We start from the raw sequence: 17,905 nt of genomic DNA on the forward strand, positions 1-17,905 counted from the left end.
CAGTAACCTACTATTCAGAAAATTTAGGCTGGAAGGGGCAAGTCATAGAGTCCAAGGCCGGAAGGGACTATTGTGACCATTAGTCTGACCTCCAGGAGAACACAGGCCACAGAACTTCCTCAGATAATTCCTAGAACAGATCTTTTAGAAGAAACATCCAATCTCGATTTAAAACTTGCAGTGATGAAGAATCTGCCATGGTAAATTGTTCCAGTGGTTACTTGCGCTCACTGAAAAGTGCATGTTATTTTTGGTCTGAATTTGTCTAGCTTCAATTTTCAGCCATTGGGTCGTGTTGTACCTTGCTTTTCTAGACCGAGGAGCCCCATTATTCAATAGTTGTTTCCTGTGTAGATACTGGTAGGCTGTAGCCCAAGTCACCCTTTAACCTCATTGTTAAGATAAATAGATTGAGCTCTTGGGATCTGTCACTGCAAGGCATGATTTCCAGTCATTCCTGTGGCTCTTCTCTAATCCCTCTCCAATTTTTCAACATCCTTCTTGAATAGTTGACACCAGAACTGGACACACAAGTCCAGAAGTGATCTCACCAGTGCCAAATGTAGAAGTAAAATAACCATCCCACTCAATGTTCCTCTGTGAATGAATCAGAGGAGCGCATAAGCACGTTTGATCACAATATCACACGGGGCGCTTATTTTCAGCTGATTAAAAAAACCTTTTCCAGAGTCACTGATTCCTGGGATAAAGCCCCTGCCCTATCCTGTAAATATGGCCTGTGTTCTTTGTTTCTAGATGTACACATTTACTTTTAGATATATTAAAAGACATGTTGTTTGTGTGAGCTCCATTTGCCAAATGATCTGATTCAGTGACCTGTCCTCTTCTTTATTTACCCTTTCCTAATTTTTGTGTCCTAAGAAAGTTTATCAATGTTAATAGTTTTCTCCAAAGTCATGGGTAAAAATATTAAATAGTGGGTCCCTCACTAACACCACATCTGCTCAGTGATGATTTCCCGTTTATAGCTACATTTTAAGTCCTATTAGTTAGCCATTTTTAAATCCATGTAATGTGTGCCATGACATGTTAATTCTATATCATTCTAGGTTTTTTAATAAAAACGTTGTGTGGCAGGTCAAATGCCTTATAGAAATCTAAATATCACTATAATTTGATAGGATTTATTTTTCCATAAACACATCTTGATTTGCATTAATTACATTTCTCTCCTTTAATAATTACATTTCCCTCCTTTCATTTTCTCTATTAATAGAGTCCCATGCTCCATTATCTCGTCCAGGATTGATATCTGACTATCAGACCTATAATTAACTAGCTTATTCCATTTCCCTCTTCTTAAACTTAGGCACATCATTAGCTTTCTGCTAGTCATCTGGAGCATCCCAACTGCTCAAAGACCTTTTGAAAAATCAAATATTAACTATCTAGTGAGCTCCTTAGCCAGCTCTTTTTAAAATGTTTGGATGTAAATTATCTGGACCTGCTTATTTAAAAATATCTATTGTTAGTAACTTCTACTTAACATCCTCCAGAGATACTTGTGTATGATAGAAGAAATTATCACATGTTCTGAAACTGTGTAATCTGATTTTTCCCCCCAGATTCAGAACAGAAATATATATTGAACGCTTTTGTCTTCACTTTTATTGATAATTCTACTATTTTTATTGAGTAATGGACAAATACTTTGTTGGGATTCTTTTTGCTCCTAATATTTTTTAAAAACCCTCATTGTTAACTCTGCTGGCCATAGATTTCTCCTTGTATCCCTTTGCATCCCTTATCAATGTTGTACAATTCCTAATTTTGGATTTATATTCATTACTATCAACTTTCCCTGTCTTCCATTAATCTATTTCTTATGAAAAATCTCTAAATTAGGTCAGTTTTCTTTAGTCAGCACAGCATACCCTCCTTCCTCAATTGTGATATTTGTGTTTTTTGTCATCTGGTAAGGTGTTCTTAAATGATTCCCCAATTATTACTCGTGTTTTTCTGACTAAATTCCTCACAGCTGATATGGCTCATAATTGTTTTCAGCTTTGTGAAATTGACCTTATGAAAGCTAGGGATGTCATCATGTAGACAACTGCATGATTAACTGATAAGCCAAAGCCTTATCAGAAGCAGCAAAGGGGGAAGGGCGGTAGCTGGTGTCCATGAGGAGCTGGCTTTAAACAAGCTCCCCACAAGCACTGGAACCACCTGGCCCCCACGCTCCTGCCTCTTATAGATAGACTGGAGCCAATACACACGGGGAGCCGGCTCTGCAAACCAATGGAGGCAGCAGGGTGGTGCTGGAGGGAGCCAGCTTAAAAGCCAATTACTCCCCAAACCAGCTTCGCAGTGCTGCCTGCCCCCTCCCCACCGCTGTTGCCTCTAGTAGCAGCCTCTGTACACTGGGATCTGAGTTCCCCATGGACAGAGGCTGCTCTGCATCCCATGGAGCAGTTTCTGTTGGTGGTGAGCCTGGGCCTACCACAGACAGAGGCTGCTTTGTGATGGACAGGGGCTGCTGCTGCCTCTGTATCAGAGGCAGCAGCATGGGGCGCCAGGCAGATGGTCTGCGTGGGGAGTTGGTTTTTAAGCTGGCTTCACTCACAGAGCAGCTCCGCCTACCACCCCGCACTGCTGCCCAGGGGCGGATGAGAGTGCCGCAGGGCTCAGGGCAGCGCCACGGGGCCCCGGGCTGCAAAATTTCGCGGCCCCCCCCCTTTGACACAGCGCATGCGCCGTGGTGCTAAGGCGCATGCGCGGGGCCTCAGGAAGCGCGGGGCCCGGGGCAGCTGCCCTAAATCCACCGCTGCTGCTGCCTCTGATACAGAAGCAGCAGCGGGGTTCCAGGGAGCTCCCTGGGGGTGTGACCAGGAGCACACTGGCTGCTGGCCCCACCCACGGGGACTATCGAATAGTTGTGTAACTGTTAAGATTTCATGCAATTATTCTATTATTCAATTACCCGATATCTAACATCACTAATCAAAGCATCAAGTATGTATATTACTGATCAGGATTTTATTCTGCTTGTACATTATAAATGTATATAGTCATGACCATTTGTACTTAAGCTACTGCTATGTCTATGATCTATCTATTTCTGTTAGTCCTTTGGGCTCCTAATGGAGCATAGGGCCTTTAATATGTTAGGACAAGGCCTAATAAACAATAGCTCCATGTCTGCAGCAACACTTTTTTTTTTTTTTTTGAGTTAAGAAATTGTCATCAATAGCATTTGCAAATTCCCTGGGTCTTTTACATGATTCCTCCGGCATGTGTCCCTCAGACTGAAGTCCCCCATGGCCATGCAGGATTTTTTATACCTTATAGGTGTATTGGGAGGTAGCCATCTTGTTTTCAGTGTAATTTGGTAGCCTGTAGCAAACACCAACTAATAACCCATCTTGTGTTTTGTCTGGTGGGACATTCATTTACAAGCATTCAGGATAATTTTCTTCTGAGTTATTAGTGAGTCAGAACCAGACAATTGCCATTTTTGACAGACACGGCCCCTCCCCCTCCCTGTGTGCTCTCTTAGCCCTTCCTGATGAGGTTATAATAACCATTGACGTTTTAACATTCCAGTTGTGCGAATCATGCTGTCAGGTTCAAAGCAATGCTAACTAGATTGAATTTACACTCATAAATGATAATGCAGCAAAGCAGAAAACTGAAATATCTGTACAGCCACTACCACCTCCTCCTCTTAAAACTCCACTCCACTCTGCTGCAGTGCCTAAAAACCAGCCAACGGTCATGGCTCGCCCTAGGGCCAGCAGTGACTATTGTTTTTCCCATTTCTGTCTTTTCCTGCTACTTTACTACGGATAACTTGTGATTAGGTGCTGGCCTAGCACTTGTCTGACCTAGCTCAGCTCCCTCCTCTGCCACAGATTTCCCGTGTGTCCTTGGATACGTCCCTTATTCTCTCTCTCTCTCTCTCTCTCTCTCTCTCTCTCTCTGCATTTGTTCCTCCCCTCTCACAAAAGGGGAATATAGCTCTGCCTTACCTCAGAGGGGTATGAGGATAAATCCATTTTTGGCATACTCAGAGGAGAAGGGCTCCCCAGCTGGCAAGCCAGAATCTTTAATCAAGTTCTTTGATTATTAACCTGATCCTGAATAGGTAATAAGTAGTGTGTGATATTGTATGTTAATGGTTCATTGTAACTTTGCCTTAAAAAAAAAAAAGATTGTAAAGTGCTCAGATACCATGGTAATAGAGGCCATATAATTAGATACTATCCTATCCACTCTCAATTAAAAGCAGCAAAAGCCAACAGCTGCAAAACTGCCTATCATTGCCATGTTCATTAGCTTGTATGTTTTCCCCTCTCCCCAACCTGTTGTCAGTTTGTGCCTTTAAGAGTATGTCTGCACTGTAAGGCCAAGGCGTGACTGCGGATTGAGCAGATGTACCTGATTGACCTACTCCACTTAGGAAGGAACAATCCATTTCACACATACAGAATGGGAAGTCATTGTCTAGGAAGGCATACTGATGAAAGGGATCTAGGGTCATAGTGGACCACAAGTTAAACATGAGTCAACAGTGTGACACTTGGAAAAAAAGAAAACATGATTCTGGGATGTGTTAACAGAAGTGTTGTGAGCAAGACACAGAAAGTCATTCTTCCACTCTACTCTGTGCTGATTAGACCTCAGTTGGAGTATTGTGTCCAGTTCTGGGCACCACATTTCAAGAAAGATGTGGAGAAATTGGAGAAAGTCCAGAGAAGAGCAACAAAAATGTTTAAAAGTCTAGAAAACATGAGCTATGAGGAAAGACTGAAAGAATTGGGTTTGTTTAGTCTGGAAAAGAGAAGACTAAAAGTGGACATGATAGCAATTTTCAAGTATCTAAAAGGGTGTCACAAGCAGTAGGAAGAAAAATTGTTCCCCTTGGCCTCTGAGGATAGGACAAGAAGCAATTGGTTTAAATTGCAGCAAGGGAGGTTAAGGTTGGGCATTAGGAAAAACTTCCCAAGCATTGTTACAGGCAGGAGTAGTAGTTCTGCAGAAAAGGACCCGATGGTTACAGTGGATGAGAAGCTGGGTATGAGTCAAGTGTGCCCTTATAGCCAAGAAGTCTAATGACATATTAGGAGAGCATTGCCAGCAGATGCAGAGATGTCATTATTCCCCTTCATTTGGCTCTGGTGAGGCCACATCTGAAGTACTGTGTCCAGTTCTGGGCCCCCCACTACAAAAAGGATGTGGACGCGTTGGAGAGGGTCCAGCGGAGGGCAACCAAAATGATTAAGGGGCTGGAGCATATGACCTATGAGGAGAGGCTGAGGGAGTTGGGTCTGTTTAGTCTGCAGAAGTGAAGAGTGAGGGGGGATTTGATAGCAGCCTTAAGTCTCGGCTTGACAAAGCCCTGGCTGGGTTGATTTTGTTGGGATTGATCCTGCCTAGGGCTGGGGGCTGGACTTGATGACCTTCTGAGGTCTCTTCCAACTCTGTGGTTCTATGATTCTAGGTTGGATAGACCGCTACCTAGATGTTCTTGGTTCTGCTGTGAGGGCAGGAGACTGGACTCAATGACCTCTTGAGGTCCCTTCCAGTTCTATGATTCTATGAGAGCAGTGAGTCTACAGGCTGGTTATGCAAACCCACCTAAACCCTGAGTAATTACTCATGCAACTAACGCTTGGTGATGCCTGTGCTGCTGAGCTAACTAGATTAAGACTAAATTGGACATGTCTGCATGCACTGCAATAGTGCCTCAGGATTGCAAGTGCAGGCATACCCTTTGACCGCAAGCCATCCTTAACAGGGACACACTTTGAGTGTGTTCATACAGTAGCCAACATTCAAGGCCTTCATGAGATATCATTATATCAAAATGTAGTAGTAACTATACCAGGTTTGTCAATGGTAGTTGTTGGTGAATGATGACTCTTTCTAAGAGCGACCATGATAGAGCATTGTGTAGTGAGCACTTTTAAGGCACGTCTCTGCATAATGCATATGAGTATCAGAGTTGGAAAGGAAATTTTCTTACTTTTTTGAAAAAAATATTTGGGGGGTTTTCATAGAAAAATGAATTTTTTTTTACAAAATTGAAAAATGTTGGCTTTCAGTTGCAGCAAACAGAAAACAATTCTTTTTCCAGGTGTTTGATTTTTTTGTTTGCAAAAACTGAAACATTTTTGATAACTGATTTTTTTTCAAAAATTTCTGTTTAGTCAAAGAGCCATTTTTCCACTGTGAAAACAGTTGGACAGAAAAAAGTTAACCAATTATAGAGTATTTATCTGTATTTGTGTGTGTATGTGTGGCAAGGAGAAAGTGAGTGTGTGAGACAGAGAGATTGATCATATGCTAATACAAGTTTTACTTTTCCTACAAGGTAGCCTGTGATGCCACTTATAAGGAAACTTCATATAGTGTACATGTGTAAGTCCATATACAGGCAGTCCCCGGGTTACGTACAAGATAGGGACTGTAGGTTTGTTCTTAAGTTGAATTTGTATGTAAGTCGGAACTGGTACATATTGTAGGGGAAACTCTAGCCAAACATTTCTCCAGAGCTCAGTTTTATTCTCCCACACCTCACTTCCCTCAGTCCTTTATTCTCAAGCTGAGGTGTCTGCTGAGAAAAGCCGCTCCGCGTCTCCCTGGTCTGCTGGGGGGGAGGAGGGCGCTAGCTTCGGGTCTCCCTGGTCTGCTGGGGGGAAGCAGCTAGTGTGGGGTTGCCTCACCCCGTTTGTAAGTAGGGATCCGATGTAAGTCGGATCCATGTAACCTGGGGACTGCCTGTACAGTATCCACTAACAGCAACTGCTAGAATTAAGACAGTAAAATAGAGTCCTAATTCCAATTTCCTGTTTTCCATTCCCAGAACTTTCTGAAAACTTTTTCCTTTCGGGCTGACATGGTCAGGCTCTGCCAAAAGGTAGGTATTTAAGAGGGAGGGGGCAACAAGGCAGGTTTTTTTTTTTTTTTAAGATGGAGTAACTTTTTTCAGTGGTTTGAAAAATGAACGGGTAAATAGATATAGAAAAAATACATATTTTTCCCCTGCTTAAAACAAATTCCAACAATCTTTGTCTTCACAGATGAAGAAAGGCTAAAGTTTGCAACTGCAACCTCAGTGGATTAGTTGTCTTTAATAGGCTGCATGCATCTTCCTAAATTCTAGTGGGGGAAAAGGACTTTTAAAATATTTTTGGGGAAATACAGCTGTTGACTTTTAACTGTGTCCTGAATTCTGCAGGTTGGTTGAAACTAACATCTCCTTTGCCCTTGATGTTCTGTTCCTTATCTCATTCATTACCTAGTGCTCCTTCTTTTCTCAGAGGTCACGTTTTCTGTGCATTGCAGCCAATAGGGGCTGGCATGCTCACACATGACCTGTCTGACATTCCATGCATCAGAAAGCAGCAGTAAACCTGCATGTTGTGGGAGGAAAGACACACAAGCATGACCTGTTTGGTTTCACATATAATGAGCAGTAGATCAAAATGTGCAAACATATGACAAGATTGTACTCCAGATTCCGAAGGCCAATTTGTTGCAGGTCATTCTGTCGGCAACCTCTGACTGCCACAGTTGTTCCTGCGGTCAAGATTTTCATACGTAGAGTCTTGCGTTGGTTGCCTGCCAACAAAAGTGTTGAGAGAGGTTAAGGCTAGTGTGTCTTTTGGCAGTAAATATAAATGCTGGCATCCCTAAATGGGGCTTCTGAAACAATGCAATCTTGAGAATGCATCTGATTCCAGATTACAGTCACTGGGCGTCCACGTCGACCTGATGCTAACCCATTTTATTTGAAGCTGGTCCTGCAATCTTTTTTTTGTTTTTTGTTTCATATATTTGTACATAGTCTCTTTCATCCTGAAGGACCCTAAAGCATTTTTCAAACTATATACATACAACACTATTGCCAGACAGCAGCTTCTGAGCCTTAGGTCACAGGGACAAACCTCTCCTTTCCGGCGAGCTGTCATAAGGTTTTGAAAATTCATGCTGAGCCTCCAGGACCTTGGTTTTTGAGCTGTCATCTAAAATGACATAGGGCATTTCTACTTCACAGAGCCTTTGTCTATAACACATGCCAACAAGCCCACTCGAGAAAATGCCGAGTGTGCCAGGAAAAAGTGTTCTGCTGGCATAACGACACCACCTTCCTGAACAACATTATCAATGTCAACAAAACTCTCTCCCTTTTGGCACAGTTCTACCTACACCAGAATTTTACTGGAATAATAATATGGGCTGAGGAGATGGATGGGGCAGGTGATTCTCTCTCCTCCCCCCTCTCCCAACGTTCCTAGCTGACTTAGCTATGCCAGCAAAACTTCATAGTGTAAACCAAGCCCACAGGCACAGTCAAACTCATGAGACCAGTTCATCAACTTTAACAAGGGCAAAGGCACTCCTGGCAGGGTTGGAACCGAGAGAACTAAAATATTTACCAGGTTGTTAGACTAGATCTGCCCTTGAGTTAAGTGGAAGCCAATTAACACATTTTTAAAGACAAGTCCACTCCCCAGAAATTTGTTTCAGGCTACAGGTGTTTGTGGTTTATGTTAGAGTCTCAGCCCGGAACACATGTTTTGGGAGGGTCCAGATTAGCCTTTAAAAATGCATTTCCTCCCTGGAGCCAATCAGTAAGGTTAAGATTTTGTCCCAGTTATTTATAGTAAAAGCTATGGATAGATATCAGGCAATAAAATGAGTCACTCCTCTAGTGTGGAGACCATTATACCAATACAAAGGTACTTTTATATTAGTATAGTTTATTTTGGTACATCACCCAACGCATTTTTGTACTGCTGTAACCGTCCTAAGTAGAGTGTTGCCTTTTTCATGTTGATTTCTAAAGCAACGTAGTTTCACTGGAACACAAACTGTGTCGGCCAGTCCTTAAATCCGTGGTGTCCAACCAGTTCTGAAGCAATTGCTGCCATAGTGACTACTGCTATAGTGAACTAGCCACCCTCAACCAGCCAAATAGACACATGTGGCTAGTGGCTAGCATGTTGCACGCCACGGCCTTAGATTCTAAAGTTGTTGCCAATCAAGGACAATTTGCAGTTCCCTGCATAGCAGAAAGGAAGTCCAAGCGTGTTGACATGACAGAAGACACGATGTTCTTACCTGGAGAACGTGGATGGGGCTGTGACATCACCTGGGAGGTGAGAATAAAGATGCAAATTAATTTACTGGAAATTTCAGTTAGAAGACCTGAGAATCCAGAATTGAGGGTGGGTTTCTGAACCACGAAGAATGGGGGAAAATCCCTTTAAGTTCTGTGCAATGCTAGTGGGACTGATGCCTAAATACGAGAAGCAAAGCCTCTTGCTGCTGCTCTTGCTACATGCGATTCCCTTTGCTATAAGTTCCTTTGTTATCATTTCCCATTTTTCCTCATCTTTCAAGGTGGTTAGGGGCTCTGGGCCATCTTCAGCACAAGAAAGTGTCGTCATAGCTCCAATCCCATGATCTACACTCAGCCCAGGCTTGGAGTTGTGGGCCCCTCAGTCACATCCTGGCTTTGCCTCAGCTTAATAAGGACACTGGTCTGGCCTGGGATTTGGGAGACTTTCCTGGCACAGCCACAGACTTGGGAGAGTCCCTGACTTTGCCCTCTCTCTCCAATCCCCCCCTGTAAAATGGGGATAGTATTTCCCTACTCCATGCACAGGGGGGCACAGTGGGAAGAAAAGCCATGAACGATTGTGAAGGACTCTGCTAATATGGTGACAAGAGGCCCAGGAGTACCCAGATAGACAGTGATTCTCCTTCTGGTACATTTAACGAAGCCTGCGGCAGCTCCAAACTGGGCTCAGGTACAGGGCTAAAAATAGCTGTGTTGGGCACTGGGGTTTGGGCTCTGAAGTCCACCGCATCCCTGGACATAAGAGCCTGAGCTGCAACGTCTGCACAAGTGTTTTTTAGTGCTGCTGCCTCAGCCCAAGTCTGTCAACCTGGACTCTGAATCTCAGTACCGTGGGCTGTGCAGATGTTCGCTCCATGGCCTTGTGCAAGTCTCTCAACCTCTCTGCTTCCGTTCTGCCATCTGTGACATGAGGATGACGATACTGTGAGGATGACACCATTTTGCGAAGCGTACTGAAGGCAAGCTGTGCCGATGCCTCCGTGCAAAACATGAATAATTAGCCTGTTTTAAAATGGCATCTCCCAACCATACATCTTGCTTCTTAGACCCTCCAGCCATAGACATACGGAAACTCCTGTTTATTGTGTCTTGTTAAAACATACAAGGGTCCAATCCAGCAACCCTATAACTAGCACCTGGGGAGTTTTGCATTTCTCCTACTTTGCTTATGTTACTTTGCTTGGATTGTCAGTTGTAAACATCCCTAGAGGAGGAACATCCTCGCTGATTGCATCTTTTTCCTTTTGTACAGTCATTCCACCAGTTAACAGTCTGATTAAACTGAGAGAGAGAGATAGAAATGTATTAAAGCAAATAAATAATGGTACCTACCTGCACTCCAGAAAACAGCAATTCCTACTATCATCAGCAACACCAATACTTTACTTCCTAGTGCTACAAACATCAGGATCAGAATCCAGGAGCCACTTGCTCCTTTGAATTTATAGAAATACACGGCTCCCTCTGCCTTCCCGTGGCTGTTAACAGCCGTGCACGTGTATTTTCCATCATGAGTCAAGTAGTGCAGCTCCTTGGTTATCTGGTGGTTCACGCTTGTGACTGAGGTGGTGTTGCTGAGGAGAGGGCCGGTCCACGTCAGAGAGGGCAGGGGCTCCCCTTCGGCTGTACACTGCGCTTTGAAGGTATGGTCCTCATTGGAGCCAATGGTGATGTTAATAATCCTGGGAGCAGCTGTACGGATCACAGCAAGCAATTAAAAAATAATTAGAATACAAATCCCTAGCTGGCTTTGGGCTCAAAGCATTTAGTACCATTGTTGGCCTGAACTGAGTCATAGCTTGCTCACATGCCACACTGATGTGTGCAGTCTAAGGAGGAGGAGGCGGGAAAATTCTTCTCCTTGGCCTCTGAGGACAGGAAAAAGAAGCAATGGGCTTAAACTGCAGCAAGGGAGGTTTAGGTTGGACATTAGGAAAAACTTCCTAATTGTCAGGGTGGTGAAACACTGGAATAAATTGCTTGGGGAGGTTGTGGAATCTCCATCTCTGGGGGATCCTTTGAACATAGCCTCTACTTGGAACACATTCTACAACAGCGGGTCAATATATGATGTGCATTTTAGTAGTTAAATTCCTGGACTGTCATTGCTCATTCAAAGTGCTGTCACATGGGTAGAAATCGGGTAAATATTGCATTTTATTAATATCAGCAGAACTGACGTAAATGGGGCCTGTGTGTTGTGTAGTCTTGCCTTAATCTTTGTTTTCATGCCCGTCAGTGTGAAAGAAGCAAATTGCTTATATATCTGCATTTAAGTTGCATCCCTTGGCATGTGCTGTGAGTATCATTGTGGCCCCAGGGCTTCCAAAGGTTAGTAGCCCTGATCTAGATGGTGCTTGGTTGTGCCATGAGAGCAGGGGACTGGACTTGATGACCTCTCAAAGTCCCTTCCAGTTCTAGGATTCTATGATTTTGTAACCTCAAGATCAATTTTTTCACCCCTCCTTTTCCTTTAACATTTCCTTTCTCTTGATTTCTTCATCACCCCAGAGCTTTGAAGAGAAACATAATGGTGCAGCAAAAAGGGCACAGTCCTTGGAATCAGGAGATCTGAGTTCCACTCCTGTTTTATTATTACTATTGATATTGCAGTGATTCAAATATAAAAAGACGGTCAAAATTTAATTTCCCCTCCACTCTGTGTGGTGTGATTTATTCATTGCTAGTGTTTCATGCATCCGTGGGCAGAATACATTTTTGTATTTGCACTGAGGCACATGCGAATGAGCACCACCAATAGAAGCACAAAACCTACCTACGGCTGCACTGCTGATCAGCGGGGTGGCATTTGAATTTCCCCCGAGTGGCCACACAAATGCACAGGGAACGCAGAAGGGTGACCCAGCAGCGGGGAGGTGGAGCAAGTCTCACAATGTGGAGGGGAAAGCAGGGAAGTTCAAGACTGGCATTGTCCTGGAGGACTAATCTGGTTCTGACACCTGTTGGCCATAAGCTGGCCCCTTTTCCGGTCTCAGTGCCTATTCTATTCTATTCTATTCTATTCTAGTTCTCAGACTATACACATCAGTGTGGCATGTGAGTACACTCAGGAAAATGCCCTGTACTGATGTTGTAAAGTACCTCAGGAATGATCAGTATTGGGAAGGCTAATATCCTTGGTACCTTGGAGGATGAGGGTCAGTGGCATGGAGCGGTCTCTCCAGCTTCCACATTCTCCAGCCTCTGTTGGTGGCTGTTTCTACCGCCCCGAGAGCTGATGTTCTCTTACCTGTCAAATGGAGCTTTATCCCAGTCCTGCTTTCGTACTTGTCATGAAAATCCCCAGAAAACTCCACCCGGCAGAAGTATCTGTTGCTGTCGCTCCAGGTCAGGTTGTCAACCTTGATGGAGAGGTTGTTGTGCCGGGGGTTCCCAATCAGTTTGTACTTGTTCTTGTAGCTCACTGTGGTTTTACAGAGGTCGCTCGAGCTGTGAGTAACACACTTGAACACCACCATCCCGCTGTAAGGTTCCTTGATCCTCCAAATGGTTGTGAGGGTCTGGTCATATGCTTTGTGGGGGTGTGTGAACGTACAGGGCAGAACGACCGCCTTTCCAATTTCACCAGTAGCATCTGATGGAACCTGAATGGACCAGCCATTGGACTGCAAACCTAGGACCAAAGGAAGTGACTTCAGAAACCTGAATAGACCAATAAAGCCTGAAGACATTTCCCCTCCTAAATCAGGAGATCCTCACTTTACACGGAGTCCTACCTGATCTACCCTTAATGAGTGTATAGATACCTCATTGACTCTATGCATTCTTATACCCTCCCTTTCTCGTGCTAGGAGCCAGCTCACAGATCTATAGGTTCGTTTTTTAAAAGCAAAGTCTTCTGGGCAAAGCCTTTAACCCAGCTGGTTCAGCAGCTGTACTAGGAGCTCACACATTGCTGTGCCATTGCCCATTGAGAATGGCAGCCATCTCGGAGGGGTAACCGTGTTAGTCATGGTTTGAACAAAGGCATGAACTGGTTGGGCCATTATAAAACCTGCTGTCCTTACATTCAACACCCACCGGACAGCAAAAGCTAAGCGAGGGACACATCCAGCCCTCTCAATTAACCTCATTAGCACCGGCACTACAATTGACAGGGTATTTCCCCAGCTTCTTTTTCTGTTATAAATTGAAAGGTCCCCCCCTTTTTCTCTCCACTCTGCACATCTGAGGAAGTGGGTGTTGCCCATGAAAGCTCATGATACTATATATATATATTTTTGTTAGGTGATACAGGGCTACTCATTTTTTAGCAGCCACCATAGGGAGTGCTATGGCTTCTGGCTTTTCCAGTGGTCAACCGTCTTCCCAACACGGGGACACTGTTATTTGCAAGTCACCAAACAGCGATGGGCTTGAAAGGGAGTGTTAGGAGATGCTGATCGGTACTGATCTAACAAGCAGCCTGGGCATGCAGCTTGCCAGCACCTGCCTCCAAGTGTCCTGAAGGTGGGAGAAAGTCCTTGTCCATCTGAGGACAGCAGTCAGTGTGAGAGGCAGATCACTGTCTCCCAACGGTGGAATGGTATTTTACCCTACAGCTGCCAATAACTTCTGTAAACTACCCCTTTCCCTGGAACGACACTGTGCATTCCCTGTACAGAAACGTTTCAACTTAAAAATACCTCACTTTCTGGACCAAGTCCAGCCCTGATACAAATCTACTTGCAGTTAGTGGGAGCTGCAATTCTTTTGTGCCAGGGCCAGATTTGATCTTTGCTGCCTGATAATTGTTCTCTGGCAACCACAACACCAGCTTTCACCTGAATGGAATGCACATAAAAGTGTCAGACTTTGATGCTGTTACTTTGACTGGCAGCTGACAATTGAGCTGCCAAAAACAGAGCTCCTGGGAAGGCTGCTTTCAGTTCTGCATATTGGTGGCAGCCCCAACAGCGGTAGCACCAGATAATGCTTTCAGGAACATGCGGTGTAGCTCAGTATCTTCTAGATCAGGGTGGGCAAGCATTTTTTTTTTGGCAATGGGGAGATTCTCCAAGAATTTTGGTAAGTAGTCATGGCCTGCATTTTGCTATTATATTAATGGAGGGGGGTGTGGGCTCTGGAGGGAGTTTGGGTGCAGGAGAGGGTTCTGACCTGGGGCAGCGGTGCAGGAGGGGGTGTGGGCACTGGAGGGAGTTTGGGTGCAAGAGAGGGTTCTGACCTGGGGCAGTGGTGCAGGAGGGGGTGTGGGCACTGGAGGGAGTTTGGGTGCAGGAGAGGGTTCTGACCTGGGGCAGCGGTGCAGGAGGGTGCTGTGGGCTCTGGAGGGAGTTTGGGTGCAAGAGAGGGTTCTGACCTGGGGCAGCGGTGCAGGAGGGGGTGTGGGCACTGGAGGGAGTTTGGGTGCAAGAGAGGGTTCTGACCTGGGGTGGCGGTGCAGGAGGGGGTGTGGGCACTGGAGGGAGTTTGGGTGCAAGAGAGGGTTCTGACCTGGGGTGGCGGTGCAGGAGGGGGTGTGGGCACTGGAGGGAGTTTGGGTGCAGGAGAGGGTTCTGACCTGGGGCAGCGGTGCAGGAGGGGGTGTGGGCGCTGGAGGCAGTTTGGGTGCAGGAGAGGGTTCTGACCTGGGGCAGTGGTGCAGGAGGGAGTGTGGGCACTGGAGGCAGTTTGGGTGCAAGAGAGGGTTCTGACCTGGGGCAGTGGTGTTGGAGGGGGTGTAGAGTCTGGGAGAGAGTTTGGGTGCAAGTGAGGGTTTTGGCCAGGGGCAAAGGATTGGAGTGTGGAAGGGGGTTCTAGGTGCAGTGTTGGGCCCTGGCCTGGAGGTACTTGCCATAGGCAGCTCCCAGCCAGTGGCACAGTGGGGCACTCAGGCAGGAAGGTTGCCTGCTAGACTTAGTGGCTTTCTGTCACCTGAAGCTGCCAGCTACTGCTGGCAAGAATGTCTCTACATGCCCCTTGCGGGAAGGGGTCAGTGGTATGTTCAATAGCATCCTGGGATCTCTCCTGGCCACAAAGAACGTTGGTGTTTCCCAATCGTTATTAGCCATATTAAGTAACTACTACCAAAGCCGGCTGGAATTTCAGGGCCCTAGAGACCAGAATTCTGGATCTACTGTTCCAAATAATGACCTGCGTCGCCCTCCCCATGCATCTTGCAATTGCATCTTGCCTGAACAGGAAGATGGACGGTGAGAAGAGAGGCAGCGACCGCAGCCAGAACTCACCCTTCTTGAAGATGCAAAGGAGGCTTGCAAGAAATAAGCCGAACCCCTTCATGTTCGCCGGCGCTCCTCACGGCGGACTGACTTCGGATCAGCAAACCAGCATAGTTGATGCCTTAGCCGAGTGGTCAGCCGTGTAGCTCCAGACTGTCTGGCTGGGGAATGGAAGCCGCAGTGGTTTCCCTCGCCCTGGAGGGAATGAGTGTGTTCAGCAGAGCTGGCAAGGGGTCTGGTTAAAAATACTTTTGTGGTCAGTCATGTGGAAAACACAAAGGGAGATGAACATTTTATCATTTTCCACCAGTGGGAGGAGCCAACGAATCCCTGCTGAAAATCTCCCTTTGTAATGTCTGCTGTGTAGGGGAGAGCCAAAGGGACCTAAGTGCTCCAAGTCCACTGACCTATGAGGAAGTTATGAGAGTCTGACCAACAAGGTCAAGTGACACCCTGGCTCCTCTTGCTTGAAGGAAGTTGTCCTACTTCTAGACTTTCTGCTTCAGCTCTCTGACAATGTATCTGGATTCAAATTCCGCCACACTCATGCTAAATATAAGAATTAGGAGTCACCAAATGAAATGAATAGGCATCAGGTTTAAAACAAACAAAAGGAAGTTTTTCTTCACTTGGTACACAGTCAACCTGTGGAACTCCTTGCCAGAGGATGTGGTGAAGGCTAGAACTTTAACAGGGTTCTAAAAAGGGCTAGATAGATTCATGGAGGTTAGGTCCATCAATAGCTATTAGCCAGGATGGGTAGGAATGGTGTCCCTAGCCTCTGTTTCTCTCTAAGTGGGAGACGGGGGAGGGATCACGTGAGGATTACCTGTTATGTTCCCTCCCTCTGGAGCATCTGGCATTGGCCACTGTCAGCTGACAGGATACTGGGCTAGATAGACCTTTGGTCTGACCCAGTATGGCCGTTCTTATGACTCAGCCAGCACATGCATACAACCTTTCCCTGCCTGATTGTGCATCTCCCCAGCAGTTTCTAGAGCTCTGGTGCTGTGATGCAGGAGATGCCGAAAGGAGGCACGTAGGGTAGGAACTAGGCAAGGCATGTGCGCTGCTGAGCATTGCACCGTGCACATAAAGAGGAGAAAGAGAAGGGGAGAGAAGTGGGATAGGATGGAAGGTGACCGGAAGGTGAAGGTGAACTGACCAGAAAAAAGGACATGGGCAGGTTTAGAGAGAACACAAAGCTGGGCAAAGTGAGAACTGTAGAGCACAACACAGGCAAAAATAATCCTGGGAGGGCTGTAAGTTGGAACAAAGTTGCTTAGGTTGGGGGGACGTTTCACTAACTAGTTACAGAGTGGAGGGCTAAGGAAAGTAGTGGCCTAAAAAGAAGAAAAAATGTTGTCACTGTATGTCCCGTTCAAAGAGAAGCCTCAGAACTGTCATTCATGCTTAAATTTGACACTTTACATATGGGCCTTAACAAAGATGCTAATTATCTCACCCATTACAAAGATAGCTTCCCCAATTATCACCCCCCTATGTCATTACCTCACAGACACTAACCTTCCCCCCTCATTTCTCCTCTTTTCTAAAATTTGATTTGTCAATTTTATGTGTTCACTTTTTTTTATTGTATCCCTTTGGTATATATGGTCATGTCAATTTTCTTCCACTATTTGATCTGAGGAAGTGGGTCTGGCCCACGAAAGCTCATCACCTAAAAAACCATCTTGTTAGTCTTTAAAGTGCTACATAGTCCTGTCTTTTGTTTCCATATGTCACGGTACTGAATTTGAGGGAAGCGGCCAGATCACTGATGTACCCATAGGTGGGGGTGTTGGCCCCAGAAATGATATAAAAGGGGGGCCATGTGGGGTATTGAATAGACGCTCACTGTCTGCTAATCCTATGTACGATAGTCATGTGATTGTATAATGTCTGTGTGTGTAGTTAGGAATCTGTAATCTGTGTAGATACTGAATATTTCTCTGCATGTGGTTGAGCAGTGGACAGAGCCCGGCCTATGGACATGCTAATCAGCGAGGCCCTGTGGGACAATGGCACTCAATGGGCCAAGGACACACCTAAAGAATGAGTGGTGACTCATACCTAAAGGCTACCAGCAGGGAACACAGGAATGAGCCGTGGGCCAGGTGACCTGCTGTAGTCAAGAGGAGACCAGGAAGGAGGGATAAATAGGCCATGTGGTGGACTCCATCTTGGTTCTCAGCTCAGCACTTCATCCCAGAGGCAGCAGTGCAGGGATCGAAGAGCCAGAAAGACCTGTGAACCCATCTTGATTCTAGGATGTGCAACAAGGACTCTTAAGCCAGCAGCTGTAACATCTCTGCTAGAGCCTGCATCGAGAACTGGGAGATTCGGTGCATGTAATGTATTATTCCTTTAACAACCTTACTCTCATGCTTTTCCTTCGTGTGGTAATAAACCTTTAGCTGTTTGATGCTAAAGGATTGGCCCAGCGTGATTTGTGGGTAAGGTCCAGAGGGTAAATTGACCAGGGATCTGTGGCTGGTTTCTTGGAACCGGGCAGCACTTGTTCGGGGTAGGTGGGATTGGGTGCTAGGACCCCCCACCTGTGTATGAGGCCCGGGGCCATCTGGGGCATGGATATTGCTGGGGTGATGGAGGG

General features: G+C 45.6%; 1 protein-coding gene across 2 annotated transcripts; it reads right to left on the reverse strand.

Annotated features, from left to right (window-relative positions):
• Positions 1–7,136: 7,136 nt before the first annotated feature.
• Positions 7,137–15,588, reverse strand: SIGLEC15 (sialic acid binding Ig like lectin 15). 2 transcript variants are annotated; one of them, XM_006136797.4, is made up of 5 exons: positions 15,301–15,588; positions 12,363–12,746; positions 10,445–10,804; positions 9,091–9,121; positions 7,137–7,587 (listed from the first exon to the last, which is right to left on the reverse strand). In XM_006136797.4, exons 1-5 carry the CDS (start codon positions 15,350–15,352, stop codon positions 7,509–7,511), a joined length of 906 nt encoding a protein of 301 aa, XP_006136859.2. In that variant the 5' UTR covers positions 15,353–15,588; the 3' UTR covers positions 7,137–7,508. The 2 variants fall into 2 exon arrangements, with proteins under 2 accessions (XP_006136859.2, XP_075788851.1); XM_075932736.1 differs by lacking the exon at positions 15,301–15,588 and having other exon boundaries at positions 7,455–7,587; positions 12,363–12,935.
• Between the last annotated feature and the right edge of the window lie 2,317 nt (positions 15,589–17,905).

Source organism: Pelodiscus sinensis, chromosome 6 (genome assembly GCF_049634645.1).
Source record: "Pelodiscus sinensis isolate JC-2024 chromosome 6, ASM4963464v1, whole genome shotgun sequence".
Lineage (NCBI taxonomy): Eukaryota > Metazoa > Chordata > Testudines > Trionychidae > Pelodiscus > Pelodiscus sinensis.

Bases quoted from the DNA above. Each gene is read 5' to 3' on its own strand.
- SIGLEC15 (XM_075932736.1), bottom strand. From the start codon at position 12,804: ATGTCTTCAGGCTTTATTGGTCTATTCAGGTTTCTGAAGTCACTTCCT. The intron at 9,122-10,444 runs GTAGGTACCATT...CTCACCTCCCAG, and splicing joins TGCTGTTTTCTGGAGTGCAG to GTGATGTCACAGCCCCATCC. The intron at 7,588-9,090 runs GTAAGAACATCG...TTTTGTTGGCAG, and splicing joins GCCCCATCCACGTTCTCCAG to GCAACCAACGCAAGACTCTA.